General features: G+C 48.2%; 1 protein-coding gene across 2 annotated transcripts in view; it reads right to left on the minus strand.

Moving 5' to 3' along the window:
- The window catches only part of LOC141076476 (vitamin D3 hydroxylase-associated protein-like), a 141,016-nt gene that overhangs the window by 66,618 nt on the left and 54,691 nt on the right, over nucleotides 1-19,707 (minus strand). For both annotated transcript variants that reach the window (XM_073563956.1, XM_073563957.1), the window contains exons 2-5: nucleotides 10,137-10,250; nucleotides 5,154-5,297; nucleotides 4,287-4,420; nucleotides 2,449-2,655 (exon numbers count right to left, since the gene is read on the minus strand). In XM_073563956.1, the coding sequence (XP_073420057.1) occupies nucleotides 2,449-2,655; nucleotides 4,287-4,420; nucleotides 5,154-5,297; nucleotides 10,137-10,250 (599 nt within the window). The remainder of the gene's footprint in view (nucleotides 1-2,448; nucleotides 2,656-4,286; nucleotides 4,421-5,153; nucleotides 5,298-10,136; nucleotides 10,251-19,707) is intronic.

A 19,707-nucleotide genomic window follows, 5' to 3' on the forward strand; every position in this document is an offset into this window, starting at 1 on the left:
AAGGATAGAGAGGAAAGTGGATGAAGGAAAAAAGCAAAGGAAAGATGGAGAGGAAAGAGGAAGAAGGAAAAAGGAGGAGGAGGGAGAGGAATGAGAACAGAGAAGGAGGAAGAAGAAAAAGGACAAAGGAAGTATTGAGAGGAAGAAGAACAGAGAAGGAGGAAGACGGAAAAGGACAAAGAAAGTATGGAGAGGAAAAAGGAAAAGGACAAAGGAACGATGGAGAGGAAAGAGGAACAAGGAAAAAGACAAAGGAAGGATGGAGAGGAATGAGAACAGAGAAGAAGGAGGAAGAAGGAAAAGGACAAAGGAAGGATGGAGAGGAAAGAGAATGAAGGAAAAGGACAATGGAACAATCGAAAGGAAAGAGGAAGAAGGAAAGAGACAGAGAATGAGAGGAATGAGAACAGAGAAGAAGGAGGAAGAAGGAAAAGGACAAAGGAACGATGGAGAGGAAGGAGAACAGAGAAGGAGGAAGAAGGAGAAGGGCAAAGAAAGGATGGAGAGGAAAAAGGAAAAGGACAAAGGAAGGATGGAGAGGAAAGAGGAAAGAGGAAGAAGGAAAAAGACAAAGGAAGGATGGAGAGGGATGAGAACAGAGGAAGAAAGAAAAGGACAAAAGAAGGATGGAGAGGAATGAGAACAGAGAAGAAGGAGGAAGAAAGAAAAGGACAAAGGAAGGATGGAGAGGAAAGAGAATGAAGGAAAAGGACAATGGAACAATCGAAAGGAAAGAGGAAGAAGGAAAGAGACGGAGGATGAGAGGAATGAGAACAGAGAAGAAGGAGGAAGAAGGAAAAGGACAAAGGAACGATGGAGCGGAAGGAGAACAGAGAAGGAGGAAGAAGGAGAAGGGCAAAGAAAGGATGGAGAGGAAAAAGGAAAAGGACAAAGGAAGGATGGAGAGGAAAGAGGAAGAAGGAAAAGGACAAAGGAAGGATGGAGAGGGATGAGAACAGAGAAAGAGGAAGAAAGAAAAAGAACAAAAGAAGGATGGAGAGGAATGAGAACAGAGAAGGAGATAGAAGGAAAGTTCAAAAGAAGGATGGAGAGGAGTGAGAACAGAGAAGAAGGAGGTAGAAGGAAAAGGACAAAAGAAGGATGGAGAGGAATGAGAACAGAGAAGGAGGAAGAAAGAAAAACATGAAGGATGGAGAAGAAGGAGTACAGGTACAGATTTTTACAAGAATAGCGAGGAGTAAGAAGAGAAAGAAGAGGCCTAAAGAGGAAATAGGAACAGGAGAAAAGGAAGTAGAATTAGTAAGAAGAGAAGAAAGACAACAGAGAAGTAAAGAGAAGATAGTAAATGAGGAAGAGAAAGACTGATAAGGAAGAAGGATAGGAGGAAGAGGAGGACAGAGAAGGATGAAGAAAGAAGAGGAAATAGAACATGAACATGTCATTGCAGGAATAACGATGTTCTGTCTCCAACATCTAATTTGTAATCTGGTTATCTGTTTGTTAATATTTGCAGTGTTTTGGCTCCCTCTAGTGGCCAGAGTCATATTCACAGTATTATTTTCTGTTTTCTATGTCTGAATCTCCTTCTTTTGCAATGCGTTATGTAGCTTTCCCTCCACTTTCCTCCATTTTCCTTCAGCCTTTATCTGAGAAGGAGATCTCTCCCATTGCTTTCCCCTTGTGATTGCATTGCTGGTAGGTGTTTATGTTCTTTATAGTTAAGTTCTGTCCTAATGTTAGCCTGGTTTAGTCAGTCCTGCTCCCTGGTCAGCTAATAGTGTGTAAATGTTCATTCACAATGTACTGTATGTCATGTATAAATGTATTTATGTTGTACCCTGTACTGATTGTATGTATTTTGTTTGTTTATAGTTTCACCACGTCAATATACCATCAGTTTCAATAGAAGCACAGACTCAATCACATTCTCCTTATTGGACCCCGGTATAGCGGTTTAGCTGTCTGTATAAGCTGCAATAAAGTCTGTTTCATTCAGTAAGAACAGAACAAAGGAGGAAAGGAAAAAGAAGACCAAGGAGGCAGAGAAGCAAAAAAAAACAACATGGAGGAAATGGAAGAGGAAAAAAAGAAAACAAAGAAAAGGAGGAGGGGAAGAAGGAAGAGGACGAAGCACATGGCTGGATCATTATAGGGACAATGAAGGAGTGGTAGAAGAGAAGAATGGAAAATAAAGAACAGGGTAGAGAGAAGGCAGGAAGAACATAAAGAGGTGTAGGAAAAGAATAAATGAGGTAGGAAGAGGAGGATGAATGGAAAAGAGGTGGAGAAATGGAGGACTATGGAGAAGGAGATGTAGGAAATAGAAAAAGAAACAATGAGGAGGAAGGAGAGCAAGAAAATGCAAAGAATGAGTAATAAGGAGAATGAAGGAGACGGAAAAGATAAAGGAAGAAGAAAGAAGGAATTCTAATAGAATAATGATGCCTCATGAATAAGTGATGGCATTCCATTACCGCCACAACTTACCTGAGTCTGTCTCCACATGGTTTCAGTCCACAGATCCCACAAAAGCTGGATGGCATCCGGATACTTCCCAGCACATCTGTGCCCACACCAAGAATAGCACCACCCCCAGCAATCAGGGCACCCTCTCCACCGCTGGAGCCCCCACAGGTCTTTTTATGGTTGTGAGGGTTCAATGTCTGTCCAAAGATCGAGTTACTACAGTCAAAGCTGTAAAAAGAGACATGACGCTATAGCCAAAATACAGTACAGGGCAAAAGATATAGACAGGTGTGGAATAAAGGCTGCAAAGTCAGAAGTTTCCAGGAATCGAAGGGTTAATAGTTTATTGATATCAACTAACAGAATGTAAAGGGAATTAACCTAATAGGAATGGAAATCCCATCAGCATCTGATGATTGGCCCTCGCCCCCATCGGTATCTGATGACCGGCCCTCACCCCCATCGGTATCTGGTGCCCGGCCCTCGCCTTCATCAGTATCTGGTGACTACCCATCGCTTCCATCATCAGTATGTGGTAACCGCCCATCGCCTCCATCATCAGTATGTGGTGACCGCCCATCGCCTCCATCATCGGTATGTGGTAACCGCCCATTGCCTCCATCATCGGTATGTGGTGACCGCCCATCGCCTCCATCATCGGTATGTGGTGACCGCCTTCATCATGGGTACCTGGTGACTGCCCGTCGCCTCCATCACTTCTTCTCGTCACTTGTACACAGGTTACCGAGGATCTCAGCAGGAGATTGTGCCAAGCTTCCTGGAGACCTGGTCGCAGATCTTCTGTGTACAAGGCTTGAGAGGATCGTTCATGTGATTCCGGACAGATGGGATGATGGGAGATCAGTGCTCCGGGGCTGGATCATCACTCCCAAGCCACATTGGTTGGATGTTAGGGGTCAGTGTCCGGCTGCAGAATAGATTTTCAGCTGATAAGACACATCCTGATCAAATCCACAACTACATCTGCTGAGATGAAGCCCCAGACCTGCTGGACCCTCCACCTTGCGTCACCACCCCTGCAGACCCTCATTATTGCTTCTGCAATATTCCACTTTTGACTCTTTAGGCCAGAGGTCTGCGGACATTTATCTGCACCCTGGTTCCTATATCTTCATGCACAGTTAAGTCTCTTTTTTTTCCATGTAGAAGGTTTTTGACCTTATTTCTTCCATGTAAACAGCCTCTGGTCAGACTTTTCTTCATAGTAGATGGTGTAACTGGTCCCACTGAAGGCCACCAGGACTGAGCTGATGGAACTGCTGGACAACTTCTAATATTGAAAGGAAATAAGCATGCTGGGTGTCATCTTCACTCCTGAACATTGGCCATTTCTTGGTGCTTCTTCTACAGAACTCACACAGCACATCATGAAGCTCCAGTCTGCTCTGAAAGCTTTTTCTGGGAGAAACCGTGCTTTGCAGTATAACTACCTGTGTCTTGTGCTCAGTGTCGCCATGGTGTATAACCTGTGAACGTCTTCCACAACCTCACCGCTGGAGAAGAGTTTGTGCCATTCCTTACTCAGTTGTAGGCCTCCTCTAAGGCTGTTGGTTTCCGTTCATGACTGTGTTCAGCCTCCATATGAAAAAGATGAAAAGATGATCATTATCGCCTGTTAGATGTAATCCTGCTACATTTCTGGCTGTGCACAAGTTTACAGAGTAGAAGAGATGAAGGCCACGTGGGCCATCAGACAATGATGAGATTTCCATTCCTCTTCTGCACGTTACTGGCCATTATATTGAGCAGCGGAGACACTGCTGCTTTGGAGGTGACTGGAGTATGTTACTTGGCATTCTCTGGAGGGGCCGAGCGATGCTGTAGTGTTTGTATCTTACTTTATCAAGGACTGCGGGATGTTGGTCTTCACAAAGGGGATGGCGCCCTGCTTCTTCAGAACTTGGACAATGATGCTGTCTTCAGCATCTTCCACCCCGAGATAATGGACAAGGCCGCAGTGCGAGTTGTGTCCCTGCAAAAAGGATAATTCTAAGTTTAAGAGAACAGATCAGAGAACACAGGAAAGAGACCCCAATCTAGATCTGAGAGAGAAGTCATATCTGCCATCCCAGAAATGACCCTACAATTGGAAGAACTTCAGCCCCAGAAACCTGTAGAGTGGTGGAGCCCCAGAGTCACCACTGCTCCCATCACTGGTCCTGTCCTGACTGACACCAAAACACTCTGGCCACCATCACTTAGGGATGCCCCCACTGGTCACCATCACTTAGGGCCACCACCCACTGGTCACTGTCACTTAGGGACGCCTCCCACTGATCAACGTCACTTAGGGCCGCACCCCACTGGTCAACATCACTTAGAGCCACCACCCACTGGTCACCATCACTTAGGGACGCCCCCCATTGGTCACCTTAAGTTAGGGACGCCCCCCTCTGGTCACTATAAGTTAGGGATGTCCCCCACTGGTCGCCATCACTTAGGAACGCCCCCCACTGGTCACCATAACTTAGGAGCGCCCCCCCACCCATCACAATAACTTAGGGCTGCCCCCCACTGGTCACCATCACTTAGGGAATGCCCCCACTGGTCTCCATCACTGAGGCTGACTCCCACTAGTCTCGTCCCCATTGGTGTTGCCTTCACTCTTAAGACATTGATTATATAGGAACCATTTCAGTCTGTGTGGGCACCATATGATATATGACACAATATTTCACAATGTGGGTATTACATGCATCACAAACCTTATATCCAGCATTGTCCTTGATGGAGATGGGTACCCCAAAGAGAAGACCCTTTTCTTGCTGCTTCTTTAGCTCCTGCACCTGCATTTCACAATCTGGCAGAAAGTCGATCAAGCAATTAACTTCCTTGGTTACCTCCAAAGCCTTCATGAGTTAAAGAAATAAATGGAAAAAATATTAATTCTGAAAAATCAGCACCCCCCAAATTTCCATGTGACAAAATCTAAACTAAAAGGCTAATTCTGACAACACCAACTGAGATACAAATCAAATATTTATATTTTCCTCATTTATTTTTTCTAGGTGCAGGACTCCAATCATTTAATGCAGAATACAAATCCACTGGACATCTACAAAAACATCCAAAGTGCAGCCACCACTAGGGGGAGCTCCCTGTATGCAGAGATACATTATAAGATCCTGTCTGCAGTCACCACTAGGGGGAGCTCCCTGTATACAGAGATATATGGTGAGATCCTGTCTGCAGCCACCATTAGGGGGAGCTCCCTGTATACAGAGATACATGATAAGATCCTGTCTGCAGTCACCACTAGGGGGAGCTCCCTCTATACAGAGATGCATGATAAGATCCGGTCTGCAGTCACCACTAGGGGGAGCTCCCTGTATACAGAGATACATGATAAGATCCTGTATGCAGTCACCAATAGGGGGAGCCCCCTGTATACAGAGATACACGATAAGATCCTGTCTGCAGCCACCACTAGGGGGAGCTCCCTGTATACAGAGATACATGATAAGATCCTGTCTGCAGCCACCACTAGGGTGAGCTCCCTGTATACAGAGATACATGAAAAGATCCTGTCTGCAGTCACCATTAGGGGGAGCTCCCTGTATACAGAGACACATAAGATCCTGTCTGCAGCCACCACTAGGGGGAGCTCCCTGTATACAGAAATTCATAAGATCCTGTCTGCAGCCACCACTAGGGGGAGCTCCCTGTATATAGAGATACATGATAAGATCCTGTCTGCAGCCACCACTAGGGGGAGCTCCCTGTATAGAGAGATACATGATAAGATCCTGTCTGCAGCTGCCACTAGGGGGAGCTCCCTGTATACAGACATACCTGATAAGATCCTGTCTGCAGCCACCACTAGAGGGAGCTCCCTGTATAGAGAGATACATGACAAGATCCTGTCTGCAGTCACCACTAGGGGGAGCTCCCTGTATACAGAGATACATGATAAGATCCTGTCTGCAGCCACCACTAGGGGGAGCTCCCTGTATACAGAGATACATTATAAGATCCTGTCTGCAACCACCAATAGGGGGAGCTCCCTGTAAACAGAGATACATGATAAGATCTTGTCTGCAGTCACCATTAGGGGGAGCTCCCTGTATACAGAGATACATGATAAGATCCTGTCTGCAGCCACCACTAGGGGGAGCTCCCTGTATACAGAGATACATGATAAGATCCTGTCTGCAGTCACCACTAGGGGGAGCTCCCTGTATACAGAGATACATGATAAGATCCTGTCTGCAACGACCAATAGGGTGAGCTCCCTGTATACAGAGATACATGATAAGATCCTGTCTGCAGTCACCACTAGGGGGAGCTCCCTGTATACAGAGATACATAAGATCCTGTCTGCAGCTACCACTAGGGGGAGCTCCCTGTAAACAGAGATACATGATAAGATCTTGTCTGCAGTCACCACTAGGGGGAGCTCCCTGTATACAGAGATACATGATAAGATCCTGTCTGCAGCCACCACTAGGGGGAGCTCCCTGTATACAGAGATACATGATAAGATCCTGTCTGCAGTCACCACTAGGGGGAGCTCCCTGTATACAGACATACATGATAAGATCCTGTCTGCAGCCACCACTAGGGGGAGCTCCCTGTATACAGAAACACATAAGATCCTGTCTGCAGCCACCACTAGGGGGAGCTCCCTGTATACAGAGATACATGATAAGATCCTGTCTGCAGCCACCACTAGGGGGAGCTCGCTGTATACAGAGACACATAAGATCCTGTCTGCCGCCACCACTAGGGGAGCTCCCTGTATATAGAGATACATGATAAGATCCTGTCTGCAGCACCACTAAGGGGAGCTCCCTGTATAGGGAGATACATGATAAGATCCTGTCTGCAGCCACCACTATGGGGAGCTCCCTGTATACAGAGATACATGATAAGATCCTGTCTGCAGCCACCACTAGGGGGAGCTCCCTGTATATAGAGATACATGATAAGATCCTGTCTGCAGCCACCACTAGGGAGAGCTCCCTGTATACAGCGATATATGATAAGATCTTGTCTGCAGCCACCACTAGGGGGAACTCCCTGTATACAGAGATACATGATAAGATCCTGTCTGCAGCCACCACTAGGGGGAGCTCCCTGTATATAGACATACCTGATAAGATCCTGTCTGCAGCCACCACTAGCGAGAGCTCCCTGTATACAGCGATATAAGATAAGATCTTGTCTGCAGCCACCACTAGGGGGAGCTCCCTTTATACAGCGATATATGATAAGATCTTCTCTGCAGCCACCACTAGGGGGAACTCCCTGTATACAGAGATACATGATAAGATCCTGTCTGCAGCCACCACTAGGGGGAGCTCCCTGTTTACAGACATACCTGATAAGAGCCTGTTTGCAGCCACCACTAGGGGGAGCTCCCTGTATAGAGAGATACATGATAAGATCCTGTTTGCAGCCACCACTAGGGGGAGCTCCCTGTATATAGACATACCTGATAACATCCTGTCTGCAGCCACCACTAGGGAGAGCTCCCTGTATACAGCGATATAAGATAAGATCTTGTCTGCAGCCACCACTAGGGGGAGCTCCCTTTATACAGCGATATATGATAAGATCTTCTCTGCAGCCACAACTAGGGGGAACTCCCTGTATACAGAGATACATGATAAGATCCTGTCTGCAGCCACCACTAGGGGGAGCTCCCTGTTTACAGACATACCTGATAAGAGCCTGTTTGCAGCCACCACTAGGGGGAGCTCCCTGTATAGAGAGATACATGATAAGATCCTGTTTGCAGCCACCACTAGGGGGAGCTCCCTGTATACAGCGATATATGATAAGATCTTGTCTGCAGCCACCACTAGGGGGAGCTCCCTGTATAAAGAGATACATGATAAGATCCTGACTGCAGTCACCACTAGTGGGAGCTCCCTCTATGCAGAGATACATGATAAGATCCTGTCTGCAGTCACCACTAGGGGGAACTCCCTGTATACAGAGATACATGATAAGATCCTGTCTGCAGCCACCACTAGGGGAGCTCCCTGTATACAGACATACCTGATAAGATCCTGTCTGCAGCAACCACTAGGGGAGCTCCCTGTATACAGACATACCTGATAAGATCCTGTTTGCAGCCACCACTAGGGGGAGCTCCCTGTATACAGACATACCTGATAAGATCCTGTTTGCAGCCACCACTAGGGGGAGCTCCCTGTATAGAGACATACATGATAAGATCCTGTCTGCAGCCACCATTAGGGGGAGCTCCCTGTATACAGACATACTTGATAGGATCCTGTTTGCAGCCACCACTAGGGGGAGCTCCCTGTGTACAGAGATACACGATAAGATCCTGTCTGCAGTCACCACTAGGGGGAGCTCCCTGTATACAGAGATGCATGATAAGATCCTGTCTGCAGCCACCACTAGGGGGAGCTCCCTGTATATAGAGATACATGATAAGATCCTGACTGCAGCCACCACTAGGGAGATCTCCCTGTATACAGCGATATATGATAAGATCTTGTCTGCAGCCACCACTAGGGGGAGCTCCCTGTATACAGCGATATATGATAAGATCTTCTCTGCAGCCACCACTAGGGGGAACTCCCTGTATACAGAGATACATGATTATATCCTGTCTGCAGCCACCACTAGGGGGAGCTCCCTGTTTACAGACATACCTGATAAGAGCCTGTTTGCAGCCACCACTAGGGGGAGCTCCCTGTATAGAGAGATACATGATAAGATCCTGTTTGCAGCCACCACTAGGGGGAGCTCCCTGTATACAGCAATATATGATAAGATCTTGTCTGCAGCCACCACTAGGGGGAGCTCCCTGTATACAGAGATACATGATAAGATCCTGACTGCAGTCACCACTAGGGGGAGCTCCCTCTATACAGAGATACATGATAAGATCCTGTCTGCAGTCACCACTAGGAGGAACTCCCTGTATACAGAGATACATGATAAGATCCTGTCTGCAGCCACCACTAGGGGGAGCTCCCTGTACACAGACATACCTGATAAGATCCTGTCTGCAGCAACCACTAGGGGAGCTCCCTGTATACAGACATACCTGATAAGATCCTGTTTGCAGCCACCACTAGGGGGAGCTCCCTGTATACAGACATACCTGATAAGATCCTGTTTGCAGCCACCACTAGGGGGAGCTCCCTGTATACAGAGATACATGATAAGATCCTATCTGCAGCCACCACTAGGGGGAGCTCCCTGTATACAGACATACTTGATAGGATCCTGTTTGCAGCCACCACTAGGGGGAGCTCCCTGTATACAGAGATACATGATAAGATCCTGTCTGCAGTCACCACTAGGGGGAGCTCCCTGTATACAGAGATACATGATAAGATCCTGTCTGCAGTCACCACTAGGGGGAGCTCCCTGTATGCAGAGATACATTATAAGATCCTGTCTTCAGTCACCACTAGGGGGAGCTCCCTGTATACAGAGATACATGATAAGATCCTGTCTACAGTCACCACTAGGGGGAGCTCCCTGTATGCAGAGATACATGATAAGATCCTGTCTGCGGTCACCACTAGGGGGAGCTCCCTGTATACAGAGATACATGATAAGATCCTGTCTACAGTCACCACTAGGGGGAGCTCCCTGTGTACAGAGATACATAATAAGATCCTGTCTGCAGTCACTCACTAGGAGCAGCTGTCTCTATAAAATCTGGGGTTTCCCATATGGAGTGCAGGGTTTGTCCATACCTTTTCCATGTAGACATGGAGCACAGTCTCTGGGCTCAGCGATCCTTTCTTCAGATGCTCCACGAGCTCTGCTAGTGGAATGGAAAGGATCTGACTTGTGTTTACATCTCCATGCTGTGAAAAACAAGACACAAAACAATCTGTGACATATGCGCCACTCTCCATCGGCCTCCTGCTCCTTCCCTCCCATGTGCACACTGACTGCAGATTGCCGCAGCTGATGGTTGTTGAGGCCATTTCACTAGAGCCACAGATCATCTCTCTGGAGCAATATTCTGCACCCAGTAATGTGCTTGTGACCATCCACCGACTGGAACTTCTTGGAAAATTTGGCATCTTGTGAATAAACGAGGAGAAGCAATCAGCAGCTGAGAATAGTCATTGTGAAGAATATGGGGATATAATTTTTATCCGATTCAGGATTATATTTCTCTTACAAAGTGTGAAGTTGAGGCATAAAACCATTCTCAGAAGGTGGCCCAGCTAAATTCACGCCTCCAGTGGGTAGCTGGGACCAAGCTATTCCTGGCAGGATTTATCTCTATTGAGAGTGTAAGTGTGGCACCCCTGAGGGTCCAGTCGCCACTGAGGTACTGCCCCTCAGCCAGAGGTGTCGTATCCCACCTTTCAGGTAAGATGGCGACTCCTGACCTGGCTCTGGCACACCACTACATCCACCATACACTAGGGCAGCAGGTGCTCTCATCCCTGCTGGCTAGTAAAGGGTGTTAGAAGGTGGGTGGAGCTTGGGTTCAGAGCGGGTGTTAGAAGGGAAGTTAGGACACAGTCTTTAGGGGAAGAAGGGGAAAGACGTGCATAGGCAGCCTTCCCGTAGGGGAAGGTGGGAAGAGATATGATTGTGCAGCAGACCCCTGGTCTGAGGCGCTGCTGGAACAGACTGAAGGAAGCTCCCTGAAGGGGAAAGAGATTTCCCAGAGGCACGGGTGGGGCTCGTTCCACGCTGACAGACATTAGGTGGGGGAAAATCCTGGTCGCAGAAGGGTCACGGCCCCTAGTCTAGTGGAGTGGACAACAGGACTTAACTAGCAAGCCGATAGCTGTGGCAACTTTAGGAGCCACAGCCAACTACCAAAGTTATCTTCTCCGGAAAGGCAGCCAGATAGGATCAAGGAAACGTAGTGGGTCACAATATCCGATAGGATCCGCGGCAGCTGGCCTGGGACACTGACTGTGAGGTGCTGGAAGGGAAGAAAAGTGGAAAGCAGCACTGTGGAGACGGCTAGGGAAGGCACATACTGACAGGGAGTTCTGGAAAAGGTGTTCTCTATCTGCCTGGAAGTTGGCTGGATCCCTCACCTGGAGAACATGGCACTACGCGGGCATCTGTGCATGCCAGAACTGTGAGTAAAGCTCTGAAACTGCATTCAACTGTGTCTTCTGCCTTCTTCTTGCATCACCAACTCAGCACTGCTACATCCCTTGCTCCACACTACATCACCATCTATTCTTCAACATCTTTCACCTGCCCTGGGATTCAGCTCTACATGTGGAGAGCTTTACCAACTCAGCTGCATCACTATCAGTCCCAGCGGATCTGCACTGCAGCGCTGGTCACCATTGATCAGATACCACGGGTGGCATCACAAACTCATTACAAAAACTCTATTTTTTCATTCCCTTGTAAATACACCCCTTTTATTGGACGCCCAGGGCCACGGACCGGGTCACCACGGCTGTGACACTGTCCCTTTAAGGCTATGTGCACACATTGCGGATTCTGCTGCGTTTCTGCAGCGTTTTTGGCCCTGCGGAAATGCAGCAGTTCCACAGACATGGTACAGTACCATGTTAGCCTATGGCATTTCAAATCTGCTGTGCTCACACTGCGTTTTTTTCCGCGCGGTTTTGCTGCGGTTTATAAACCGCAGCATGTCAATTGTTTGTGCGGATTCCGCAGCGGTTTCACACCTTTAACATAGTAGAGGTGTGAAACCGCAGGCAAACCGCAGGTCACTTTACCTGCGGATCCGCACGGAAAAACCCGCAGGTGAATCCGCTGCGTGTGCACATAGCCTAAGAAAGTGGCCCAGTACCAAGTATACCCCACTGCCCTGGCGGGCGCTCCATAAGGCCGGGTCACACTTGATGCGAGAAACTCGTGCAATTCTCTTGCATCATTACCCGGCACTGCCGCCGGCACTTGGGACCCGAGTGTGCGGCTGCATGTATTTCTATGGAACCGCACACTATGGTCCTGAGTGCCGGCAGCAGTGCCGGCTATTGATGTGAGAGACTCGCATCGTACTCGCAAGTGTGACCCCGGCCTAAGGCTACTTAACTGATGCAAGAATTCCCCAAGCCACATGGTTGTTGTAATTTCATAGGAAGTTATGTAGTTATCATACGTCCTAGTTGTATACCGGTTACATTTTCAAGATCTCGACAATGGGACAAATGCCCTCTGAGGTCTCGACTCATTCAAGCACCCAGGGGTAGGGAGGTGCATAGGCCTCAAAGTGTAACGGTGGGTCGCCCTCCCAGGGCTGTGGGGTACTCGGTACCGGGCCGGTCTCTCAGAGGGAGGTGTCACAGCAGCGGTGACCCGGTCCATGGCCCTAGGCGCCCATGAAAAAGGGGTTGAGTGATGGAATAACGTTTGAGTGATTCATGACGCCACCTGTGGTGTTCGGCAATGGAGGTGTTAAGCCGACGCTGCAGACAGATCCTCTGGGACAGATGCTGGCGTGCAGCAGTGATGTTATAGCCCTCCACAGTTAGGGCTGTAGTCCCAGGGCAGAGTAGATGAAGAGGATAGGTGTTGAGGAAGAGAGTGTAGTGTCTGTCACAGAGATGTAGCAGTGCTGAAGAAGTTGCAGGAAGAAGGCAAGGACACAGCAGAGTGTAGTTTCTTTATCTTTACTTTGTAAGTGCAGTCCATTGTCCAGATTACAGATGGCACAGGAGCTGATTAGCCTGGAAGCAACTTAGGAATTTCTCTATCAGATGGGTTGGGTAGTCTCCTCTCTAGCGCTTATCTTGGGTACTTGCAGTACTGTGTTACACTGAAGTTCCACTTGCTTGTTCTCATCTAGAACTCCCTTGTATGGCAGACAGCTGTAGCCTTCTATCTCCTCAGGCTCACACATTGCTGTTGTGCCTCTGAGTCTTATCTGGGAACAGAGCATTTACAGCTTCCTATTCCTCCAGTGTCTGCTGCAGGAACGTCAGTATCCATACAACCTTGGAGACCAGGCTCCAGATCATGCGCTATAGCTGGGGATGAGCCTGAACTCTCTGCTCAATCTCCCAGCTCCTCTCTTCACGTCCACACACTTCGCCCTCCTCACACGAACTGACTAATCTTCCCCTTCCTGGCCCCCAGAGAGCAGCTCTTCCCCCAGTTTTGGTTCAGAGCTCCCTCTGCTGGCCTGGAGTGGGAACTGTGTTGTATGTAGAGATTAACTGCTAGAGAGACCCTTCATTGCTTCCAAGAATGACATCACACTCCCTAGGAGGAAGGTAATGCCACTGTGGCGACCATACTCCTGGGGACGCCACATTGGGGCCTGGCCGCATCCGATAGCAACAAAACCGCCGCCCTATGATCTTACGTAGAGAAGTTATGATTCATCATACATTTTGGAGTTTTGGCTGCCAGAACAAATAGGAGGGGAGACTAGGACCATCCCGAGGTGGATGGGTGGGGAAGGGAGTGACTGACACTCTACGATGTGGGACTTCGTGTTCTGTCAAGGGAGGTCATGCCGTGCAGTGTGTTGGAAGGAACCAAAAATGGCTGGCCCCCACACCTCAAATGTGGTTGCAAGCATCCAACGACCAATCATCAATCCAGTAACTGACTTTTGTATCATCTGCTTAAACTTTTGTACTACCACCTGTATTTGCATATCTGACCAATGTATATGTATAACCATTGTGTATAGTGTATATAGTGTATAATCTAGTGTGCCCTTAAGGCGATTGAATACAGTTGTGTGAAAAAGAGCTCACCCCCTTCCCAATTTCCAATTCTTTTTCATGTTTTTCACACGTAAATGTTTCCGATCACCAAACAAATGCAAATATTAGATAAATATAACACAAGTAATCACAATATGCAGTTTATAAATGCAGGTCTTTATTATTAAGGAAAGAAGAGATCCAAAACTACAGGGCCCTGTGTAATAAAGTGATTGCACCCTATACCTAATAACTGGTTGGGCTGTTATGAATGGGTCACCGAGGAGGAAAAAACCTAAACATGCTAAGCAAAGAAAAACCAGAGAGGTTGGTAACTATGCAGGTTGCAGATCCCTGATCTTACCGCACAACTAGAAGTAGCCGTGGAGCGTGCCTACGATGGTCCTAGACGCCTCGTCACGGCCGGAGGACTAACTAAGCCTAAAGCAAGAAAAGTGAAAACTAACTGCCCCAGAGCAGACCCCAAAGGAAGAGACAGCCCCACACATGTATTGATGGTGAAACTATCAGGATCCTGACAGCGCCGGCGTACAGCCTCCGCTGAGCAGGGACTCACCCGCACTTTAGGGACCCCTGGGGACCAGAATAGCCAGAAAGTATAGGTGCACAGGACCTTAGGAATGACGTTTAACAAGCCGGCACGGGACCTACGGTCATGTGACTGCAAGGGGGCGGGGCTTAGCATCCTGCTTTCACAGAAGACAGCAAACTCAGAGTCAGGCAAAACGGAGGTCGTTCACAGTACGGACAGCGAGGTACAGAAGGGGTAAACAGATGGGAGGTCAGATAAAGCCAAAGGTCATACACAAGAGGGCGACGCGGTACCAAGGGGATGAGCAGAGAGAAGTCGGGTCACAAGCAGAGAGTCATACACGAGAGGTAGCGCAGTACAAGAGGGACAGGCAGAACTTGTAACAGGGACAGAGCCGAATCAAAACCAAACAAGCAAGCAAGATATCAGGCACAAGGCACACGTACGCACAAGGTCAACTAACTCAGCCGAGGGCAGGAGTATAACTGACACCGGACCTAGGTCCAGTGAGCATTAAATAGCCGCCCTCTGCCAGGGAGAGGCGGAATAATTAACCCCCAATCAGAACAGGACGGGCCAAAGCAAAACCCGATCCTGGATCATGACAGTACCCTCCTCTCAATGGGGGGCCACTGGACCCCCAGGTCTCTCAGGGTACTTGGCGTGAAAGGCCCGGACCAACCGATCTGCATGAACCGATCGAGCAGGAACCCAAGAGCGTTCTTCAGGACCGTAACCTTTCCAATGTACCAGATATTGAAGGGCACAACGGACCAACCTGGAGTCGACAATTCGTTCCACCTCATACTCCGACTGCCCGTCTACCAAAACCGGTGTTGGGGAAGCTGATGATCCCTCCCCAGTGGACCTCACAGGTTTCAAAGGGCCTTATGAAAAACATTTGGGATCCGCAGAGATGGCGGGAGATGCAACCAAAAAGCCACGGGGTTAACTGCCTCTGTAATTTCATAAGGACCGATAATCTTGGGTCCAAGCTTCGCAGAGGGGACCTTGAGTCTTATATTCTTGGTGGACAACCATACCTTATCCCCAATCTGCAATACCGGTCCCGCGGATCGTTTTTTGACCGCAAAAAAATTAAACTTGTCCTGGGCCTTCGTAATATTACTCTGGACCTCTCACCATACCTTCCCCAACCGCTGGATCATCTCATCCGCCCCAGGACACCCAGAATTCAAACGGGAAAATTCTCCAAAATGAGGATGAAACCCATAATTGCAAAAAAAAGTAGATGTACCCGTAACCTGGTTAACACGGTTGTTAAATGCAAACTCAGCCACCGGTAACACAGAACACCAATCATCTTGTTGGTCTGGAGTCAAGCAACGCAGAATTTGCTCCAGAGACTGAATGGTCCGCTCGGTCTGCCCATTAGTCTCTGGATGATAAGTGGATGAAAAGGACAGACGAATACCCAACCTCTTACAAAAAGCCCTCCAAAATCTGGAAACAAATTGCACTCCTCTATCAGACACCACATTCAAGGGTACCCCATGCAACCGCACCACATGCACAAACAATCTGGACAATGTTTCCGCATTAGGTAGAGCTGCCAAAGGTACAAAATGTGCCTGCTTACTAAACCTCTCCACCACAACCCAGACGACGGTATTACCCTTGGAGGGGGGAAGGTTGGTGATGAAATCCATGGACAAATGCGTCCATGGTCTCTCAGGAATTGGCAGTGGTACCAATTCCCCGGCCGGACGGTTATGGGGTGTTTTTGCACGGGCACAAACATCACAAGCAGACAAATACAGTATTCCCCAACATCAGAGGCTAAAGCAGACCACCAGAATACTCCAGCAATGTCCTTCCAGGTAGCCGAGATCCCTGGATGTCCACCCAGAACTGAGTCATGGAACTCCCGGAGGACCTTAAGGCGAAGCTGAGCTGGCATAAAAAGTTTGTCCAACGGCTTAGCCGGCGGTGCAAGAAACTGGGCTTCCCGAATCTCTTGTTCCAACATATTCGAAATACCTGCCACCACCACCCCAGGCTAAAGGATGGAGGTTCTGGGGGGGACACCGGATCTAGACTGCGTGACAAGGCATCTGCTCTGACATTTTTAGATCCTGGCCGAAAAGTGATCGAGAAGTTGAATCGGGAAAAAAATGTGACCATCTAGCCTGTCTAGGAGTCAACCTCTTAGCTGACTCAATATAAGCTAGGTTTTTGTGATCCATAATTACGGTTATAGGATGGACAGCACCCTCCAAAAAATGCCTCCATTCTTCAAAGGCCAACTTAACGGCCAGAAGTTCTCGATTTCCCACATCATAGTTTCTCTCCGCAGGAGAGAATTTCTTTGAGAATAAGGCGCAAGGTCTTAAATTGGTCAAAGTGGCGGGTCCTTGGGACAATACCGCCCCCACCCCCACTTCTGAGGCATCTACCTCAACAATAAATGGTTCAGACGGGTCCGGTTGAACAAGAACCGGGGCCGACATAAAACATGTTTTCAAAAACTGAAATGCCGCTACCGCTGCGGTTGACCAATTCTTGATATCGGCCCCCTTTTGAGTCATGTCAGTGAGGGGTTTAACCACCTGTGAGAACCCCTTTATGAATTTGCGATAGCAATTGGCAAATCCTAGGAAACGCTGCAGAGCCTTCAAATCACAAGGTTGAACCCACTCGACAATGGCCTGCACCTTATTAGGATCCATACGATACCCCTCAGCAGACACAATGAACCCCAGAAATGACAGTTCCTGAACAAAAAACAAACATTTTTCCAGTTTAGCAAAGAGACAGTTCTCCTGGAGCCTTTGGAGAACTGCCCGAACATAACCAATGTGAGTCTGTTTATCAGGAGAATAGATCAATATGTCATCCAAATATACCACCAAAAAACATCCAATAAAATCAGAGAACACGTGATTTATGAAGTTTGGAAGACCACTGGAGCATTCGTCAAGCCGAAAGGCATGACCAGATTTTCAAACAACCCTTCAGTAGTGAGAAAGGCGGTTTTCCATTCATCTCCGTCTCGGACTCGGATAAGGTTATACGCTCCCCATAGATCTAATTTCAAAAACCACTTAGCTCCGGACAATTGGTTGTATAAATCAGGAATAAGTGGAAGGGGATACATATTCCTCACAGTTATCTTATTCAACTCACGAAAATCGAGGCATGGGCGTAAACCACCGTCTTTTTTCTTTACAAAAAAGAACCCGCCGCCACAGGAGAAACAGGACGAATGTGTCCCTTACGGAGGCTCTCGGAAATATACTCCTTCATCGCAGCCCGTTCAGGACCCGAAAGGTTATACACGTGGGCCTTGGGCAATTTAGCACCTGGAACCAGGTCAATGGCACAATCAAATGGGCGGTGTGGTGGTAAAACCTCAGCCTCTTTTTCGGAGAAAACGTCCGTATAGTCTATCAGGCACTCCGGAATACCTTCCAGACCCACGGACGCCACAGACACAGTATCAAGACATTTCTCAGAACAATAAGGACCCCATTTAACAATGTCCCGACATTCCCAATTAATTACAGGATTATGCAATTGTAACCAGGGGAACCCCAACACCAGTCCCGCTGGCAGGTTGTCCATCACAAAACATGAAATACGTTCCTGGTGCAAGGAACTCACTTTAAGGAGAAACTCTTCAGTACGAAACATAATGTCATTTTGTTACCAGTGGTGTTTTGTCAATGGCCACAAGGTGAATAGGAGTCTCCAGCCTAACTGTCCCTAACTTACACCTGGATACCAAATCAGAGTCAATAAAGTTAAATGTTGATCCGCAATCCACGAAGGCAGAAGTGGATGTGGAGACGCTCCCACAACAAAGTTCCACTTGCAACAACATTTTAGAGAAGGCAGAAAAAAGTACCTGAGAGCCTGGGTGACCTCCACGACAATCACCCGGGCTCAGTCGCTTGGTTAGTGGACGGGAGGGGCACACCTTTCTCCAATGTCCAGAATCGCCACAGTGAAAACAGTCTTTTCCCATGCACCGTGGTCTCCTTTCATTTTCCTTGAGGTTGATGGTTCCCATCTCCGCGATCTCCAAAATAGGACTGGGTCCCCTTCCTTGGGAGAATAACGGTCTTTCACTTTGCATCACTCCCCTCACCCGTAGCCGGCGATCCATTCGGACGCCCTGTGTCATAGCCTCCTCCAGGGAATCAGGCGGAGGGTGAAGAGCCAAGGCATCTTTCAGATATTCAGACAGGCCTCTACGGAACAAACCCCGAAGGGCGGCATCATTCCAACAGACCTCCGCTGCCCAGCATCTGAATTCTGTACAAAACCACTCTGCTGAGTGCTTTCCCTGGCACACACTCATCACCATGTCCTCAGCCATACACATGCGATCAGGCTCATCATAAATGTGCCCCAGGGCCTTAAAAAATGCATCTACCGTCATACGCTCAGGGGCCATGGTCGGAAGGGAGAAAGCACAAGCTTGGGGGGCTCCCCTTAACAGAGACATAATGACCCCCACTCTCTGACTTTCATCCCCAGAAGAGTGTGGTCTTAAGGGAAAAAAAAGCTTATAGCCCTCCTTGAAAACTCTGAACTCTTTTTTATTTCCAGAAAAGGTATCTGGTAACTTCACTGGAGACTCAGGGGAAACTAATGTAATATCCCGAGCCCCCGATGAAAAAGCCCCCTGCACAGTGTCAGCGATCAACTGCTGAGACTGAGCCAGGACTCGTTCTCCAAGGAGTTTCTGAGACATCTGGGTTAGGTGTTTAACCTGCTCAGAAAGAGCGTGCATAGGATCCATCACACACACAGGTGAATGGAAGCAGAGAAAAAAAATGGTATCGGTCAGTTATAATATCAGGATCCTGACAGCGCTGGCATACAGCCTCCCCTGAGCAGGGACTAACCTGCACTGTAGGGACCCCTGGGGACCAGAATAGCCAGAAAGTATAGGTGCACAGGACCTTAGGAATGAAGTTTAGCAAGCCGGCACGGAACCTACGGTCTTGTGACTGCAAGGGGGCGGGGCTTAGCGTCCTGCTTTCACAGAAGACAGCAAACTCAGAGTCAGGCAAAACGGAGGTCGTTCACAGTACGGACAGCGAGGTACAGAAGGGGTAAACAGACGGG

This window comes from Dendrobates tinctorius, unplaced genomic scaffold (assembly GCF_039654945.1).
Source record: "Dendrobates tinctorius isolate UK_male_01 unplaced genomic scaffold, ASM3965494v1 ptg000410l, whole genome shotgun sequence".
Taxonomy (NCBI): domain Eukaryota; kingdom Metazoa; phylum Chordata; class Amphibia; order Anura; family Dendrobatidae; genus Dendrobates; species Dendrobates tinctorius.